The sequence below is a fragment of the Alligator sinensis genome, unplaced genomic scaffold (genome assembly GCF_000455745.1).
Source record: "Alligator sinensis unplaced genomic scaffold, ASM45574v1 scaffold991_1, whole genome shotgun sequence".
NCBI lineage: Eukaryota > Metazoa > Chordata > Crocodylia > Alligatoridae > Alligator > Alligator sinensis.
Genome location: NW_005842335.1, coordinates 279,763 through 296,777, shown reverse-complemented (window position 1 = coordinate 296,777; position 17,015 = coordinate 279,763). Strand labels below are relative to the sequence as shown.

At 46.3% G+C, this 17,015-nt stretch overlaps 1 protein-coding gene across 1 annotated transcript in view; it reads left to right on the top strand.

Annotated features, from left to right (window-relative positions):
* The window catches only part of ERCC3 (ERCC excision repair 3, TFIIH core complex helicase subunit), a 32,049-nt gene extending 22,129 nt beyond the window's left edge, over nt 1–9,920 (top strand). Inside the window, exons 13-15 of the mRNA XM_006028684.2 lie at nt 2,684–2,802; nt 8,035–8,187; nt 9,078–9,920. Coding sequence (XP_006028746.1) covers nt 2,684–2,802; nt 8,035–8,187; nt 9,078–9,212 — 407 coding nt within the window. The 3' untranslated portion in view covers nt 9,213–9,920. The remainder of the gene's footprint in view (nt 1–2,683; nt 2,803–8,034; nt 8,188–9,077) is intronic.
* Nucleotides 9,921–17,015: the final 7,095 nt, after the last annotated feature.

The following is a 17,015-nucleotide window of genomic DNA, read 5'->3' as shown; positions in this document are numbered from 1 at the left end:
TTCCTGCTGGTGTCTCGCATGGAGGTTGTTGAGGGAGGGGCACAGGGCTTTCTCTGCCCCAGCCTGAGAATTGAAGGCCAGCCACGGGGGTATGTCCATCCTTGGTTGGAATTGGGATTTCCCTATGGGGTCAGTCGTTCTTAAACTGTGGTGAGGCACGAGTTCAAGACACCAGCTCAAAGTACCAGCAGCCTGGGGAGGGCCACAGTGAAGGCTGCCTCGAGGCAGCTCTGACTGTTCTTGATTATTGAGTTTTCCTTGGACCGCACTGTGCTATTGCCTGGAGCAGAAAAGGCACACGTAGAACTAGTCGGTGATTTCTTAGCCATGGACGAAGACTCGGCACGTGCTGCTTCTCAAGGCTCTAGGGTGCTTTTGATAAGCCTTGACTTGCTTGTAGATCTTGAATGCTTCTCCCATTGTCTGAAGAGAACCTGAGAAGTGGATGGAGGCCAGCGACCTTTGCTCCAAGGGGTCTCTCCATAGGGTACCATTGTTCCTACGTGAGCTTGGGGTTTGGATGAGAGTTTAACTGGTTGTGACGTGATGCCAACACACTGCAATAGATAGGGAAAGCGACCAGAAAAATTTCAGTGTCCCGTGGCTGGCATCTCTCGGGGGAGTGCATCCAGTCCCAATATGAGGGGGCACCTTGGGCTGCTTCTAGATGGCCAAGCATCAGCTGTAGTGATGAGTCTTTCTTTCACTTTTCTCCTCGCGTGAGAAACATGATCTTTTTTGCCCAAGGTTGACTTGCAAAGTTATTTCTGCCTTTTTCACCTCACAACTAGGGACAGCTGTAATGCACGGGAGGCAGTGGGAGGAAACATCTTTTGGGCCATTGAGAAGCTGGAGCAAGAGCTGAATGCCAAGGTCTTTCGGGGGAGTCGAATTGCACATTGGGAGCACGTCAGATCAGTGTCCTGGGATTAGCCTGGCTTGCAGTGAGCTTCCAGGAGCAAGTCAAGGCGCTGGTTTTAGCTTGTAAAGCCCAAAGTCATTTGGGACTGAGGTTTCCTAAGGAAGCATTTTTCTCTGTGCCTGTCTGCTGAGGTCTGGTCCATGGAGACGTTTGAGCTGGAGCCCTCCTGAAATAAGTGAGGGAGCTGCTGGCAAGGCATTTATTTCCTGGGAGGACCCTTGTCGCACTGAATTCCCCACCCTGCTCTGCACAGCCTGGTTTTCTTGCTTTTTCTTGAACAGCAGCAAAGCTTATTCCCCCCCGACTTTGCCTACTGGGGAGAAATATTTCTTTATGTCAGCACGTAGCACGTGGGTTGGTTGCTGATATTGTATTGAAATTATGTATTTATTACTAATAAAGGCTGCCACATCTATCAGTGAAGATTTGTGTAGGAGTAAATGCAGTTTGATTTAATGGACTACAGTTATCTGTATGTAAAGAATTGGAGGGAACTTGAGGTTTTTCTTTATCAGTTGAACCCCAGATCCTAGCATAAAAATGATATTGTAGTGTTACCCTAAATGCTTCTCTCTTTAAACAGCAGTGCTTTTAAAAGCACCCATGCTACTTTTGAAAATTAAACGTGGTTTCCTAGATCTTGCTGGTTGGTTTGAGAGAGCACATGCAAAGTGCCTCGTGTCCAGGAAGATGCTGTGTGGAACCCTGCTTCTCTTTAAGACGAGCAGATTCAGTCCTTGGTGAATGTGCAGTTTGTGGTTCCCGTAGCATAGGGTTCATGCAGTGCAGTATGGGCTTGAAAGTCCACCTGGAAGGCATGTGCCCTTGTCACTGGTAGGTGAAACTTTGGGTGGTACCAGATTCCGGAGACGCTGCTTTATTCCCTTTGCTCCAGGAAGCCTGTTGCCCATGTACAGATACGTATAGCCTACATGATTCTGCATTTTCAGTAGCTGTGCTTCTGTGCCACATCTGAGCAGATGTCTCCTGTTCAGTTAGTAAGGCCCCCCCACACACACACACTGCAGCTGTTGCACAGTTAAGACCAGCTACATGTGCAGGGTACCCATCATGCCATAAAAGGGTCCCACCAGCTATAAAGTTAGACCTCCAGAATGTGTGCTAACTTTATAGCTGGTTGCTATCCGGCTTTAATTTGCACGTTTATTTAACGTGCTTCTTGCCGGTGCTGGTGGAGGCTGGATCAGGCTCCTGCTGCACTGGCAGCAAGGTGCAGTGGAATCTAATGTGTGACCCACAGTTGTGCTTCCTGCCACGTGCGTGTGGCGTAGTAGGAGGCCTGATTGTGTAGATCACGGATTAGATCCCATCATGCCTTTACCTGCAAGTGTAGAGAGGCCCTAAGACTCTTCTCTGTATTGGCTCGATTGCGTTCTGCCAGCACCCACGCGATGTTTATCGCATTTTGTTTTTACCCTGTTTGGTACACGTAATACTGCAACAAGCTGCGTACTTAACACCCGTGCAGCGGAGTTAGATCCTGCAGAGCATTTCCCGTTGGCTGCTGCCATTGCAGATACCAGCAGCAGGCAGTAAGACTTTCCGTGCACGTGTGTCGGCACTTAACGACTTCTCACATTACCTTCAGGGATACGCGCCGCTGATCTTTAAAGCGTGTTCAGAAAAGTGATACTGTTAAAATGAGAGCCATACGCCTGCTCTGGGTGCAGTCTTTTTTTATCCTTGGTTCAGTGTCCTAATCTCAAGCCAACTAATCATCCGCTGTCTCTTGTCTCCTAGGGACCGTGGCAGAGGAATACAATGCCTTCTTTTATTCTCTGGTATCGCAAGACACTCAGGAAATGGCGTATTCAACCAAACGGCAAAGGTTTCTGGTGGATCAAGGGTACAGTTTCAAGGTAATGTTCACCTCTAAGAGGAGCACAGCTAACGTGTGTGCTGGTCAGATCATCGAGGCTGGGAGCTTGGACAGATGAAATACTTTTTGAAAATAGTCAAGTGTGCAATTAGTTGTCAATTGGCACTTGGCAACAGCAGCTGTCGCCGTAACAACACTGTATTTCGTTGATCTAGAGGATGGGTTGAAGCAGTATTTTACAGCATTTGTGGATGCAGCATTTTGACTGCCAGAAGCTGGGGAGAGGGGCAGAGGAAGTACAATTACATGGAAGTTTGATCCCACATAAATGGGGTGGCCGTGACCTGGCCGTAGGTGTCTTGAAAGCAGGTGTCTGCAAACAGCAGTGCGCCAAGTGGGAGAATGGAGACTCAAGTAAAACGCTTTGCTTGGTGTCCTGGGTGGGTCGTCCTCCTCGTTGCTGGGTGTGACAGGGTGTGTATCGGTGTCCTGCGAATGCTTTACTGTGGCAGTGCTCAACCTTTTCTCCCTACAAGCTGAGCAAGTGCTGTGAGGCTGGTCTGTTGGTCTGCTCGAGCTCCACGCTGCCTCCACTTGGCACTTTGTGCGCCCGTCTAGTGTGCCGGGTCATGCAGTGCAGCCAGCAGAGCTGGCAGTGGAAATTTGGCAAATATACATTCTGACTCCTTATAAGACTAGTCAGAAGCATCGCCGTTGCTACCCAGAGCCGGCTGGTTTATATCAGTGTTCAAGTATTTGTTCACCTTCGGGCTGTGGTAGGCGTGCGTAACGGTTGAGTAGTGGATGTGTCAGACATGGCAGCTTACATCCATAGCCACTGTGGTTGTTTCCAGTAGCTTCATGCTTCTTGTATTCCTAGGAGGTGCACAGGACAATAGAAATGTGGCCTTGTAGGGGTGCAGATTTCTTTATTTAGTGCTGTGATTCTCAACCAGGGTGTCATGGCAGTGTTAGCGCTCTTGGGTGTGGATACATGGTTCACAGGATAAGCCCCAAGATTTCAAATAGAAATCCAGAGTTTGGTCTTTCTGAGTTCTTACAACAGAAAACCTGCTCTGTTACTTTTCTGTAGTCAAAAAAAGAGTGAAAACTAAGAGCTGGCACTTTCCAAGGGGGGCTTGTGTCTGGCCAGGGGTGCCTCAAGTCCAAACAAGGTTGAGAACCACGGACTCGGTGCTTGTGATGATGGCAGCTCTCAAAGCAGCACTTCCTTTGTGAGGCATTAACATCTGTGCCCCAAAGACAAGCAAGGCAGAAGATATCAAGCTACTCTCAGCAGCAGCCTTCTCAGAGTGGCCTCCCTGCTTCACCTAGGAGCCATAGAACAGGTGCTGCCAGAGTCCAGGAGAAGAGGCTTCAACTCCTGTTCTCTCCCTCCCGCTCCTGATATTCCAGAGAAAAAGGGGCAGGTCCTCATCCTATCCTGGACCTGTGAAGACTGAACAAATCCATACGCCTCCTCGGATTTTGGACAGAAATGCTAATGCCCATCATCCCTTCTCTCCAGCTCACTTGGTTTGCAGCCTCCTCCATGGTTCATACCTCCGCGCTGTTCTTTTTGGCCCCTGGACGGTTTGAGATTTACAGTGCAGCCAAGGCCAGTGGTTGTTGCTCCTGTTTAGTCACCCCACCGCGCTGAGAGTCTTCCCCGAATACCTCACCGTTGTCACACCACACCCCACGAGACGAGGCTTTCGTATCTACTTCTGTCTAGACTAGTGATTCTCAACCAGGGTGCCACAGCACACTGGGGTGCTGCCAGATCCTTTGAAGGGTGCCACGAGGTGTAAGGTAAGTGAGGTGTGAAGAGATTCGCAGATACTCAGGGTTGTCCCTGCCCCTCTGCAAGGAGACAAGCACTGTAATTTATAAATTCATTTTTGAAATTGTGTGCCACTCAACTCACAGAAGTTGTAGAAGGTGCCTCAAGTCCAGTGAGGGGTTTCTTGAGTACAAAAAGGTTGAGAGCCATTGGTTTAGACAAATAACAGAACATTAGGGCTGGAAGGGAGCTCAGGAGGTCACATCTAGTCCAACCCTCTGCTCCAAACAGGCCCAGCCCCAACTACATCACCCCAGCCAGGGCTTTGTCTAGCCGGGTCTTAAACACCTCCAGGGATGGAGATGGCACCACCTCTCTGGAGAGCCTGCTCCAGTGCTTCACCACCCTCCTCGTGAGAGAGTGTTTCCTAATATCCAACCTCAACTTCCCTTGCTGCACCTTGATCCCATTGCTCCTGGTCCTGCCATCTGCCCCCACTGAGACCAGCCCAGCTCCATCCTCTTTGCAGCCCCCCTGCAGGGAGGTGAAGGCTGCTATTCAATCCCCCTCGGTCTTCTCTTCTGCAGACTCAATCAGCCCAGTCCCCTCAGCCTCTCCTCACCAGTCCTGTCCCCCAGACCCTGAACCATTTCTGTTGCCCTCCGTTGGCCTCTCTCCAATTTTTCCACATCCTTTCTGTAGTGGACAGTCCAAAACTGGACTGAAATACTGCTGCAAGACAGGCTCGGTCAAGAAGTCGCCCCAATCTGAACCTCTTACTGCTCCTATTGGATAACTGGGCCTAATGGTCTCAATCCAGAGGACAGTAGAGGCCAGAAGATCCCTAAACTCCAGATCAGCAAAATTATATTTCCCCAGCTTGAATCTTGCTTCATTGACTTAGTCACTGATGTTGGTGCTGTTATCCGGAATCAGACCTGTCTCATATTTATAAATCACATTGTCATGTGCCCACAACACCACTAGGTAGACTTTTTAGGTTCATTATGAAGCTGGCTAACAAGACTGTATCACCCTGTGAGACATCAGATGACCAGGCACAGGAACACCTGTTCCAGCTCCATCCTGTCATTGCTGAATTGGCGGTCGAACCCCCTGAAGAGAGCCCAGGTACAGATGGCTCCAAGAGGATATTGTTTCATGGACAACTTGATAATTAAAGGATCAGGCTAGCTTGCACCATCTTCCTACCTGTTGTGAGAATCTGCTTGGTAAAGTTCTTCCGTGACACCGGACCCCGCCACAAGTATTGCTGCTTGTTTATTATCACCCTGGGTTGCTTGAGGCAGTCCATCCATGGGCATGGTATCAGCTGCACGGGACAGCACCAGTGGCGTTCCTCTCCCAGGAGACTGTGATGATTTGGCAAGTAAGGAAAGAGTTTTTCTGTGATCAGTATTTTCTCCTTGGGGAAAATCCCATTATTATAGACTGCTTGGCACCAAAGGTAAGTGCCCAGGCCTTGTTCTAGAAGAGGCCTGAGGTCAGGATCCTTAGCTTGTACTAATCTGTCTGCATTTCCACTGACCCCTGCCTCCCCTCCCAGGGTAATGTGCACCCACGTTGATCCTGATAGCTCCGTAGCGGCAGAGAGAATTCTGGCTGAGCATCATCAGAGAGAGCCGTGTTTGTCTGAAGCCGGGCGGAAGGCAGGGTAGAGATGCACCTTATAGACTAACTAAATACGTTTGAGATGGCCGTCTTGACTGTCTTTACATCAGCCACAAGGCTCAGTGAACTCCTGGTTCTGGCGGCACACCCTCCTGGTGCATCGCATTGCAGAGAGAGGTGCTCACACTGATACGGTGGTATTCCTTGATAAGGCAAACAGGTTGATCACTTGATGGTTTGGAGAAGAGCCATGAGAATAATTAAAGGATTGGAAAACATGCCTCATACTGTGAGAGACTGCAAGGGACAGTTCAGTCCGTTGATCGGTGAGTTCAACCGTCAGTCACTCTATCTTTTCTGAAGCACAGACATCTCAACTGGACGTGATACTTCACGCCGGTGCCAAATGGAGGTTACTATTTCAAATCTCACATCCCAAAATTGCATTAAACCTCTTGGGCACAGCAGCACTCAGAGCTCCCATTCAACTGATTAGCTACCTTGACTTCTAAGCACTGAAAAAACACCTTGTTTGCTTGCAGCCAGTTTGCCAGCTGATCCGGATCAGCTGTGGCAGTGACCCATCTTCTTTACTGCTTACCTGGTTATCTGCAACTGTTATCAGTAATGACTTTTGTTCAAATGTTCAAAAGAGACACCACCAGAAACACGCTTGCTGGACAATGGTTCTTCATTTACACTTTGAAATGTATTGACCAGTTTTTAATCTGTTAACCTGCGCTGTGGTTTGGTTTTGTATCACTTTGCTTCTGATTCAGCTCTTCTAAAGAGGAGGATTTGAGGTGAGAGTGGCAATTTAGCATCTGCATCTGTTCTAACTAAATACTAAAATGCCTGGAAAAAGACTCGATTGTGCTTGATTATATTCACGTGCTGGGCGGTAAATATATAGAGACGTAAGAATGGGAGTGACCATTAGGGTCTTACAAGCATCGTCCTGTGTATAAAGTGAATCAAGATCCTTAGAACTTAATTAAGTGGTTTGCCTTTACTATTCCTAATCAAGGTGGGAGGGTGTATGTTGAAATTCTCACTACAATGACACGTTGGGTCACATCCCAGGAAAGTAGGAAATAATGCTGAAAACTAACAGAATGGGGATAAACGGATAACTCCAAAGGATGAAAGCATGATCTGAAACTCTGCTGGTGTGAATGTGCAACTGGGGTAAATGCCACTTATCTGGTCATACTGGCATATAAAGCATTGGGCCAAATGGCAAGGTTCCTTGGGTGAATCTGATATCTTTTATTAGACCAACCTAAATAGGTGGCAAATAATTATTAAGCAAGCTTTCGGGTTCAAAAACCCTTCGTCAGGCTAAGGAAGTTTCAGCAGTTGGTGTGTGCTCTTCCTGGATGGAGCACGTACCAACTGCTGAAACTTCCTTAGCCTGACGAAGGGTTTTTGAACCCGAAAGCTTGCTTAATAACTATTCTCCAAGTATTTAGGTTGGTCTAATAAAAGATATCAGATTCACCCAAGGAACCTTGTCTGCCTATGTCCTTAGACCAACACAGCTACAACCTACACCCTTGGGCCAAATGAGGCATTCTCTCAATCCTTAGCCTATTGGCTTATGCTTCTACCTCTTGCCTTGGTAAGACTTTACTTTAGCATGAATGTGGCAGATCAGATGGACTATATCATTCATTTTGTATGACCTGTATTTTTACTAGCAGTAAATCAACGCTGTTAGGACTGCTGGTATGCTATCAACGCTCACACAGAAGCATGACTGATATTCTTTGGCTTGGAGTATACCTTTTTATTTATTTTTTTTTAATTAAACCAGAAAGGGAAAAATTGCATCCTCTGCTTCATTCTGTCCCTCAGGTGATCACGAAGCTTGCGGGCATGGAAGAAGAAGACCTTGCATTTTCATCCAAAGAAGAGCAGCAGCAGCTTCTCCAGAAGGTCCTGCAAGCATCTGACCTGGATGCTGAGGAAGAGGTGGTAGCTGGGGAGTATGGCTCCAAGTCATCTCAGGTAAGCAGAAAGGTTGTCGTGTCCCTACACCGGTGACAGCAGACACCACCGTGTCAGGCTGCCCCTCTCATCTTAATTCTGCATCGCAGCAGTGCCACAGTTCCCTGCCAGTTGCACAGGCAGATCGTTGGAAACACTCCTTTACTTCCATCTAATCTTCACAGATAGCAAGGTCCTAACTCTGCTAGCTGTAAAGCACTGTAGAGAAATGAGACGCGTGAGGAAATTCAAACTTTGTTATTTCTGCACGCTTGAAGACAGATGGCAGATATGGATTTTGCTGGGTGTTAAATTCTCACCAAAGCAAAGTTTTATAACGTGCACGTTCTATCCAAGTGCACTGATGTTCTTGGATATCATCACGTTGAAAATGTTGGACTTCAGAGGGCCAATTATCTATGATGATCAAGAGAACCACCTCCATATGTTCTTGAGGAGAAGTTTCAGGATTTTTTTTAACATAGAATATAAAATAATTTGCCCCAAATAGCAAATTGAAAAGCACTGCTAAGTCCTGAGTTAAAAGGACGCCACGTCCGTAATTAAAGATTGATTGAACGATGATGTGCTGGAATGCCCTATGAATTCTGAATCTGTTGAGAGGTCTTCAGATCCATCGTTTTTGTTATACTTAAGCAAGTAGAGGCGTATATATGATGCATGTGTAAAGAGTTTCTGTGCTTGAGGGGTGCCCTGGTATATCTGTGAAGACGGGATTAGCTTGAGTTATACCAGTAATCAAGATACTTGTGTGTGTCCAGAGCCTTGGGATTAAAATCGGTGCTGTCCCCATTTATCTAGCTACTCCGACATCTGGGGGCAGTAGGTTATGGGGGTGATGCATATCGTTACTCAGGAATTGTGATTTCTTTTTCCTCCCCTTTCTGTAGGTGTCCCGGCGTGCAGGCACAATGAGTTCCATGTCTGGAGCAGACGACACGGTTTATATGGAATACCACACCTCACGGAGCAAGGCGGCCTCCAATAAGCATATCCACCCGCTTTTCAAACGTTTCAGGAAGTGATGTGAAATACAGAAGCATTTAGTTAAACCACAGAGCTATTTTGTATCCATATCTAGAAATATGGAGTTTAAATAGTTTTAGGTTATTAAAGGACTCTTTTCATGTGCAGCTGTGTAGATATGTGTATAGTTAGCAAGCCGTCCGTGCTAATGGGTGAGGCTGAAAGGATGAAGGGATTAATTCTGACCACAGCAAAAGATGCGAAAGGACTGAATCCTGGTTATGCCTGTCTGGTATTTCTAGGGTGATAAATGAAACTTCTCTTTTTATCAGTTGAATTTAGAGAACACTTAAGCAAATTCTGCAAAATGGATCTCTTTTGTATATGACGTTTGTATCGGTGTTTGAAATTTTATTTGTCAACTTGCTATGCTTGTTCAACTAGAATATTAAAGTTTAAAATGCCTAAATAAAAATCATTCCCTGAAGTGGAAGTTCTGACAAAAGCATTTTATATATCGTATTTTGGCATAGGGAACAGAATAATTTTACACTTGTAACTTAACCTAGCTTCAATGAGTTATAAATTGGTAGGGAATGCCCTAATCAGCAATTCAAGAGAGAGAACCTGAAGAGGGCTTCTTCACTGGAATAAATGTGAGAAAGTGTTTTTAAAAAGTTAATCCACAGTCTGTTTGGCATGTTGGATTTTTTTGGTGTTTTTAGTAATGATGAGACAGGGTTGAAATAAAAGATGTTCCCTTAAAATGTGTTTCGTTGTATTGATGGTGCAAGAAAACTGTAGTAACCTTCTGTTTGGTGTTGGTAAATTATGCTAGAGCATTAGTACTGCAGCAAAACTTACCATTTGAATGTTAGCTGAGTTGAGTGCCCTGCCTTTAAATGCAGATGTACTTGATTACCGGCACCACTGTCAAATAGATCTGCTGTTATTATTTAATATCTTCGTTAATCATTTGGACAGGTGGTGCCCAACTGTCTGGCCCTGTGGGCTGGGTGAGTAGCACTGGGTCAGTCCACAGGCAGGATCCCACGTGGGGGCAGCCTGTGCGCCCACATTTGGCTGCGGAGTGACCCTGCGGCAGCATACCAGGGCCACGTTTTCCAACTTGCAGGGCTCTCCCCCAGGTCCAGACATTTGGCGGTGAGGAAGTGGTGGCAGTATTAATTGCTGCTTCCCTGCTGCCAATGTGCTGGACCTCAGGGGGGCCCCATGGGCCAAATGACACAGCTCTGGAGGCCAGCCATGAGCACCACCGATTTGGATGATGGGATTGAGTGAACACGTAGTAGATTTGCAGATGACACATTTGGGTGGAATTGCAGACACTGGAGGGCAGGGCCAGGGTCATAGTTTCATATTTTCTAGGTTTGGAAGGGACCTGAACAGATCATCAAGTCCGACCCCCTGCCCTGGGCAGGAACGAGTGCTGGGATCAAATCACCCCAGCCAGTATCTACCCAGCCTCCTCTTGAAGACCCCCAGGGTAGGGGAGAGCACCACCTCCCTTGGGAGCCCATTCCAGAGCCTGGCAGCCCTGACTGTACAGTAATGTCTCCTGATATCAAGCCTGAACCTGCTCTCAATCAATTTGTGGCCATTCTTCCTAGTAACCCTGGGTGGTGCCGGGGGAACAGAGCCTCCCCCAATTCTCGCTGGTTCCCCCTGGTGGGTTTGTAAACTGCCCCCTGGTGAGTTTGTAAGTGGCCACCAGATCCCCTCTCAGCCCTCTCTTGTGGAGGCTGAACAGGTTCAGGTCCCGTAGCCTCTCCCTGTAGGGCCTGCCCTGCTGCCCCCTGACCATGCGAGTGGCCTCCTCTGAACCCTCTCCATGCTGTCCACATCCCTCCTGAAGTGCGGTGCCCAGAACTGGATGCAGTACTCCAACTGCGGCCTGACCAGTGCCGCACAGAGGGGGAGGATCGCCTCCTTGAACCTGCTCGTGATGCATCGGTGGATGCCCGACAAGGTGCGGTTAGCCTTCCTGACTGCTTCCTCACATTGGCGGCCCGTGTCCATCGTGGAGTCAACAATGTCTCCAAGATCCTTTTCAGACACTGTGCTGTTGAGAAGGGTGTTCCCCAGCCTATAGGTGTGTTGCTGGTTCCTTCTCCCTGGATGCAGCACCTTGTGCTTGTCTGCGTTGAACTCCATCCCATAACGTGGGAGGACCTTCACACAAATGCCAGTGTCTTGGCTGACGCTAACACCATCAGTATGGAAGCGCTGATTATTCAACATCTGCTGCATTGGACAGGGCACTGTGTGTGCAGGCCTGATGTATATTGACCTCAACAGCTGCCCTACTCCCAACTCAGTCAAAGACAACAGACACGCGGGGGCCAGAGGAAATACTTCAAGGACACCCTCAAGGTGAACATTAAAAAGTGTGGCATTGGCGTCCCAAATTGGGAGAAACTAGCCCGGGACAGGGCTACATGGCAACGTCTTTCCTACTTTAAGGAAAACTGTCTTGCCCTGGAGGCAGAAAAACGACAGAAAGGGAAGGAAAGGAAACAAGATTGAGAAATTTGTGGTTCAACCCTCCCTTTAACCTTAGTCATACATGGACTCATCTGCAACCCTTTACTTGACCCGTGGAAGTGATCATTGTCAACCATGAGGGGTTGCTGCTGCTGATGGGCAGCTTGGAAAAAGTCCAGCAGAGAACGAAAAAAATAACTAGAGGCCCAGGAAGCATGACTTATGAGGAAAGGCTAAAAGAACTAGGGTTATTTAGTCTGGAGAAGAGAAGACAGGGGGGATTTGATAACAGTCTTCAAATACCTGAGTGGAGATCGTAGAGAGGATGGAGATGCACTTTTCTCTCTGGCTGTAGGGGACAGGACTAGGAGCAATGGTTTCAAGCTGCAGCAAAGGAAATTAAGGTTGGTCATTAGGAGGAACTTTCCAACTTTAAGGGCGGTCAAGCATTGAAACAGGCTACCTAGAGAAATTGTGATCTCTCCATCTATCGACATTTTCAAGAGCAGGTCAGACAGACGGTTGCCTGGGATGGTTTTTGTCAGGGGTGATCCTACCTTGAGCAGGGGCTGGACTAGATGACTTTGTGATGTTCTTTCCAGCGCTGTTTTCCTATGAAAGGTGAGTGAGTTTGATTCAGTGATGGATTTGTTTTCATTAGCCCGAAAATCTCCCTGACAAAACAAAGGTAGTAAACAACCTGCTGAGAAATGTTCACAGATTCAGAGAAGTTTCGGGCTAGAAGGGACCTTGTGAGATCATTGGGTCCAGCCCCTCTGCTCTGGGCAGGAAAGACTGCTGGGGTCAAATAACCCCAGCAAGGTGTGTCCAAAAACCCCAAAAACCCTAGCCCAAGAACCCTCTAATGTTATAAGTCCAACAATATTTGATATTGGCTTCTTTCTGAGATTTAGTAGGCTCTCTAGGAACAACCTACAGTGTAATGTTTTCCTGCAGCCACTAGTTCAGATAGTGCCTGGTACAGAGAAGCTTTACTGGCTACAGAACAGGAGTTCTTTGGGGAAGAAAAGGTGAAATATGGGCTTAGATTCTTACTGGAACAACAAACTTTTTATATCGAAGTGCTGGTGTTTCCATCATTGGTTTGTGGGGCCTGGAGCGTTTCTGAAGCAAAGGTGCGAACACAAGTTGTATTACGTGTTTCACAAACCTATATGTCTGAACATAAGGCATCATCAGTCTTGAGACCATCACCCAACAAGCCCAATTTGGACTTCAGTTTTCCTCTGAACTCTGCCCTACAGCACTCGGTGTTTTCTCCATGCTGTATCTTCTCTTCCTTGACTGGCCAGCCAAGACCGTGCTTGGGAAGCTTAACGCCTGAATGATTATCTGTATTATTTTGGTGCTGACTCGTTTCACTCCGTCTCTCAATAAGCAGTGCCCAACAAGTTAAGAAATCTTGTTTTGTTGTTCCAACAGCCACTAAAGCAGCTTGCCTGATTCTGGTATCTGCCCTCTCTTTGTCTTGGTCTTAACAGCGGTTGGTGGAAAAGTTAATTCTTATTTAGCATAACAAAGGGGTAGAGATGATAGACTCATTAAAGAGGCAAGGATTTCTTTGGATGATGGATATTATTAGACCAACTGCAGAGTTGGGGTAGAGTCAGACAAGCTGCTGTACACAAGACACATTCTTCTTCGGGTCTACGACTCTTGCAGTCAATGTCTTGCCTAACTATCCCAGCTGCACAGTTGGTCCCACAAAAGATATCAGCCTAAGAAATGCTCTCTCACATCATTCTTGGGCCATCGTGCTACATCATCACTCTAACACTACCATAGGCATCAAACAAATTTGTCGCCACCCCTAAGGGGATGTTTGTTTCTGCCAGGCATTAATGGTTGCTTTCAAACCATTTCCCACTGTTGCAGAATTCCAAAGAGAATTTTAAAATGCTAAGTATGGAGGTGTCTGTAATGATAGGATAAAACCAATCCTTCTGTGGCACTTGTAGAGCTGAATACATCCAGGGATATGCCCTATATCTCTCCCTATGCTGCTTTGATGGTGAAGCTTGGTCCTGATCTGACAGTCCTGCTCGTAGACCTTAGGTGCAGTTGGCTTCAAACAGAAACATGCTACTCATGCAGAACTGTGCGTCTGGTGAGAATTAAGCACCTCTCCCTGCGCATTTCCCAACTAGAATCGAAGCAGTTGGCTATACGAATGGCGTGCTCACCGCAAAGCGTGCAATGTTTCCAGGAAGAGTTTCAGTGTAACAGTTTTGATGAATTCACACCGCACCAGCTACCTGTTACTTCATCGCAATTCAGTGCTTCCACGCAGATTTCCCTGAACTATGTGCACAACACAACTGAGTGGACATCCCGTAGTCCTTTGCAGTGCTGCTTTGCCCCATGTGCTCTGGGCTGTGCTGGATGTCTCCTGCAGCGTCCAGGGGTCAAATGCTAAAAATCCGGAAAGAGAGAACACCGGTTTCAAACTCTGGCAGCAGCAGCAAAGGGATTTTCATCTCTGCTGAATTATGCTGATGAGGAATGCTATGAATCTTGCCCTTTCTGATCTCCTGCTGTCAAGTACATGCTGCTGTAAAAACTGCCCAGGAGTTGCGTTGGGACTTCATGCCAGCCACTGCAGTTTGCCATGCAGAAACCTGTTCTGACTTGGCTGTTTGTGAAGCTGGATTGCCTGCTACAGGGAACGATGGTGAGGGTAGGAAGACAAAGGTGAGCTCCAGATAGTCATCCAAAAAGGATTATGCTGGGACAATTTATACTCTGGGGATTGCTGCTTCTAGGTCCAAGAAACATGTATGGACTGCTGGGAGAGGACTGAGCTGCAGACAAAGAGCAATCAAGTATTGAAAGATCGCATCAAGGGATAGCAAGGTAAGGTCATAGCGTAGTATTGTATGTTATTGATATGATGGCCTGTACAGAAATAAGGGATAACATGGATAAAGCAATATGTTTTGAAGCAAAATCATTCTTGGGAAAGATGGCAAAAGAGGTTCTGCTGAAGTAGTGCTGGGAATCTGTTATAGATCTCCAGGGCTGGATTTGGACATGGGCAGAAGTCTGCCCAATCTCATTAGAGGGAAATCCTATGGGAAACTCATGATGAGAGACTTCAGCTTCCTAGGTACAGACTGAAGAACAAAGACTATGAATAATAGTACGGCCCAAATATTCCTGGATGTGAACTAACAGATGTCTTCACCAAATACTTATGGAAGCAGCAAATAAATAAATGAATCTGTGATAGACTATAATAATAATAATGAAGACAAAGAAGGGTCCTCAATTCTTAAGGGGAAACTGAAGTCCAAGTGTCCTGCTTCTCAGTCCAGCTGACTTGACGAGTTAATTAAAGTAAATGATGACAAGACTGTGAGGAATCTGTAGTCCTAACAATGGGGAATTGGGGCAGGGGGGCTAGAGGGAACTGTTTAGGATTTTAACTCTTGTGTTCTGGACAACATCTGCCAGAATAAAAACGAAGGACTTACTGAGGGCTGGCTGCTGCCTCTTTTGCTGGTTGTAGATGGAGTGGGTTGGTGAGAAGGGACAAGGGGCAGGCAGAAGGCAAGTTGTTGGCAGGGGTCAAGGTTTCCCATACCCTAGATGGGTTGTGGAGCATTTCCACTTGCTCTGTCTGCATTTCTGCTTGTTGGTTTCTCTGCTATTTGCCAAACAGTCTGCAGAGACTCATAGCCATGTGCTCTCAGCTGTCACTCAGGTTTTCTTCTTGACATTACTGATTGTTTTCAACCAACAACTTGGTTAGACTGTACTTTCCTCTTCGCACGTTCCACACTTATTTCCTTACTTGTCTAGGATCTTCTGGTCTTCTGTTGCCTTCCTGCTCTTTGTCAATGCCGTCATGAGGTTCCTGAACCTCTCTTCCTTCCTGAATTCAAGCTCACTAGCTTCCGATCTGTGGTTAGCAGCACCGTCCTTGAGGTTTTGGAAGTTGCCAGTATTGACCCTGGGTGGTGAGAAAAGTAAAAAGAGCTTATTGAGCTCTTCTGAAAGATGGGGCGTTTCTTGCAGGCAGTGGGTTGCCTGGCCCAAGGATCAGGGAGGTGACTCTGAGAGTCAGGCTATCTAGGACCATATTGCTTGGCTCTTAATAACAGTGCCAGCCTACCAGTCTCATTTTATGAATATTCACCTCCTTCGTGGGCTTGTCTCTTTCCTCCCCTATCTCAGGTAAGTCAAATCTTGTTTTGGGGTTGTTATTTATTTATTTTTTTTTTAAGGCTGTGTTGCATGCCTTCATATTCTAAATAATTCCCAGTTCCTTGTTGCACATTTTTTCAAGTATCTTTCTCATTGTTTTGTGATCCCAGCTCTCATTGCACCTGAATATGATCCCGTAGCTTTATCTTTCAGCGTTCCAAGTTTACCTCTGTGAATATCTATTCATGTAATGTCATTAGCTAGACATTTCTAGGTTCTCACATTAGTGCAGTGCAGCTTTCTCGATTAAAACGAAAGCCACAGGACCACGTGCAAACTTTACGTGAAGTGGTAGAACCGCTGAGCACATACACTATAGGTGGTGTGGTATAAAACAGTGAAAGAAAGATCTGTTTAAAATTAAAGCTACAGACCTGTCAGCGGACACAAAGACCAACCTGAAAAGTGACTGTCACTAAGAGACAGACTAACAACTTTTTAAGTAAATCAAATGCTTAGGAATTTACCAATTTTTCACTCCAGTTTACAATAAGAAACAGCTCTGAGAGACAGCTTGCTACAGAAGAATGAGCACTGAGAAATTTATTATAATGAAAGCCTTACACTTAATTTTAGTTTTCACTTTTGAGTTTAAGCAGCAAGCAGAAAATGAGTGAAAAGCTTGCAAAAGGTTTGCTGATGAATACGGCAAGGATTTTAAGTGATACCTTTTAGTGTACCAGTTGTATAGTTGGGGGTTCTGTTGGAAAGCTTTTGGGCAGGAAAGCAACAAGAGACCAGAGGAAGGTCTTGCAAAAGTTGGTCCAATAATATCAGGAAAAATCTTTGCTGTTTCCTTCACCCAAGAGAAGGTAATCCAACAGCAATTAATGGGTAATTCAATTGCAGTCTATCTCTACTGATGTGGGAAAGAGATATCTGATAGCAGATCACCCTTGAATCTAATATAAAGGGTTATACCAGAGGTAGCAGTAGGAAGCTGAAACAAAGTTGACAAATTCAGGCTAGAAATGCGGCCTAAGTTTTCACGCTGAAGACTGACTAACCATTGGAACAATTTACCTAGGGACATGGTGGGTTCTTCATGACTTCAACTTTTAAAATGTGGACTGGATGTTCTTCTTTGGATAGTAGTATCTTTTATACGCTTGATACAAAATTACTGAATG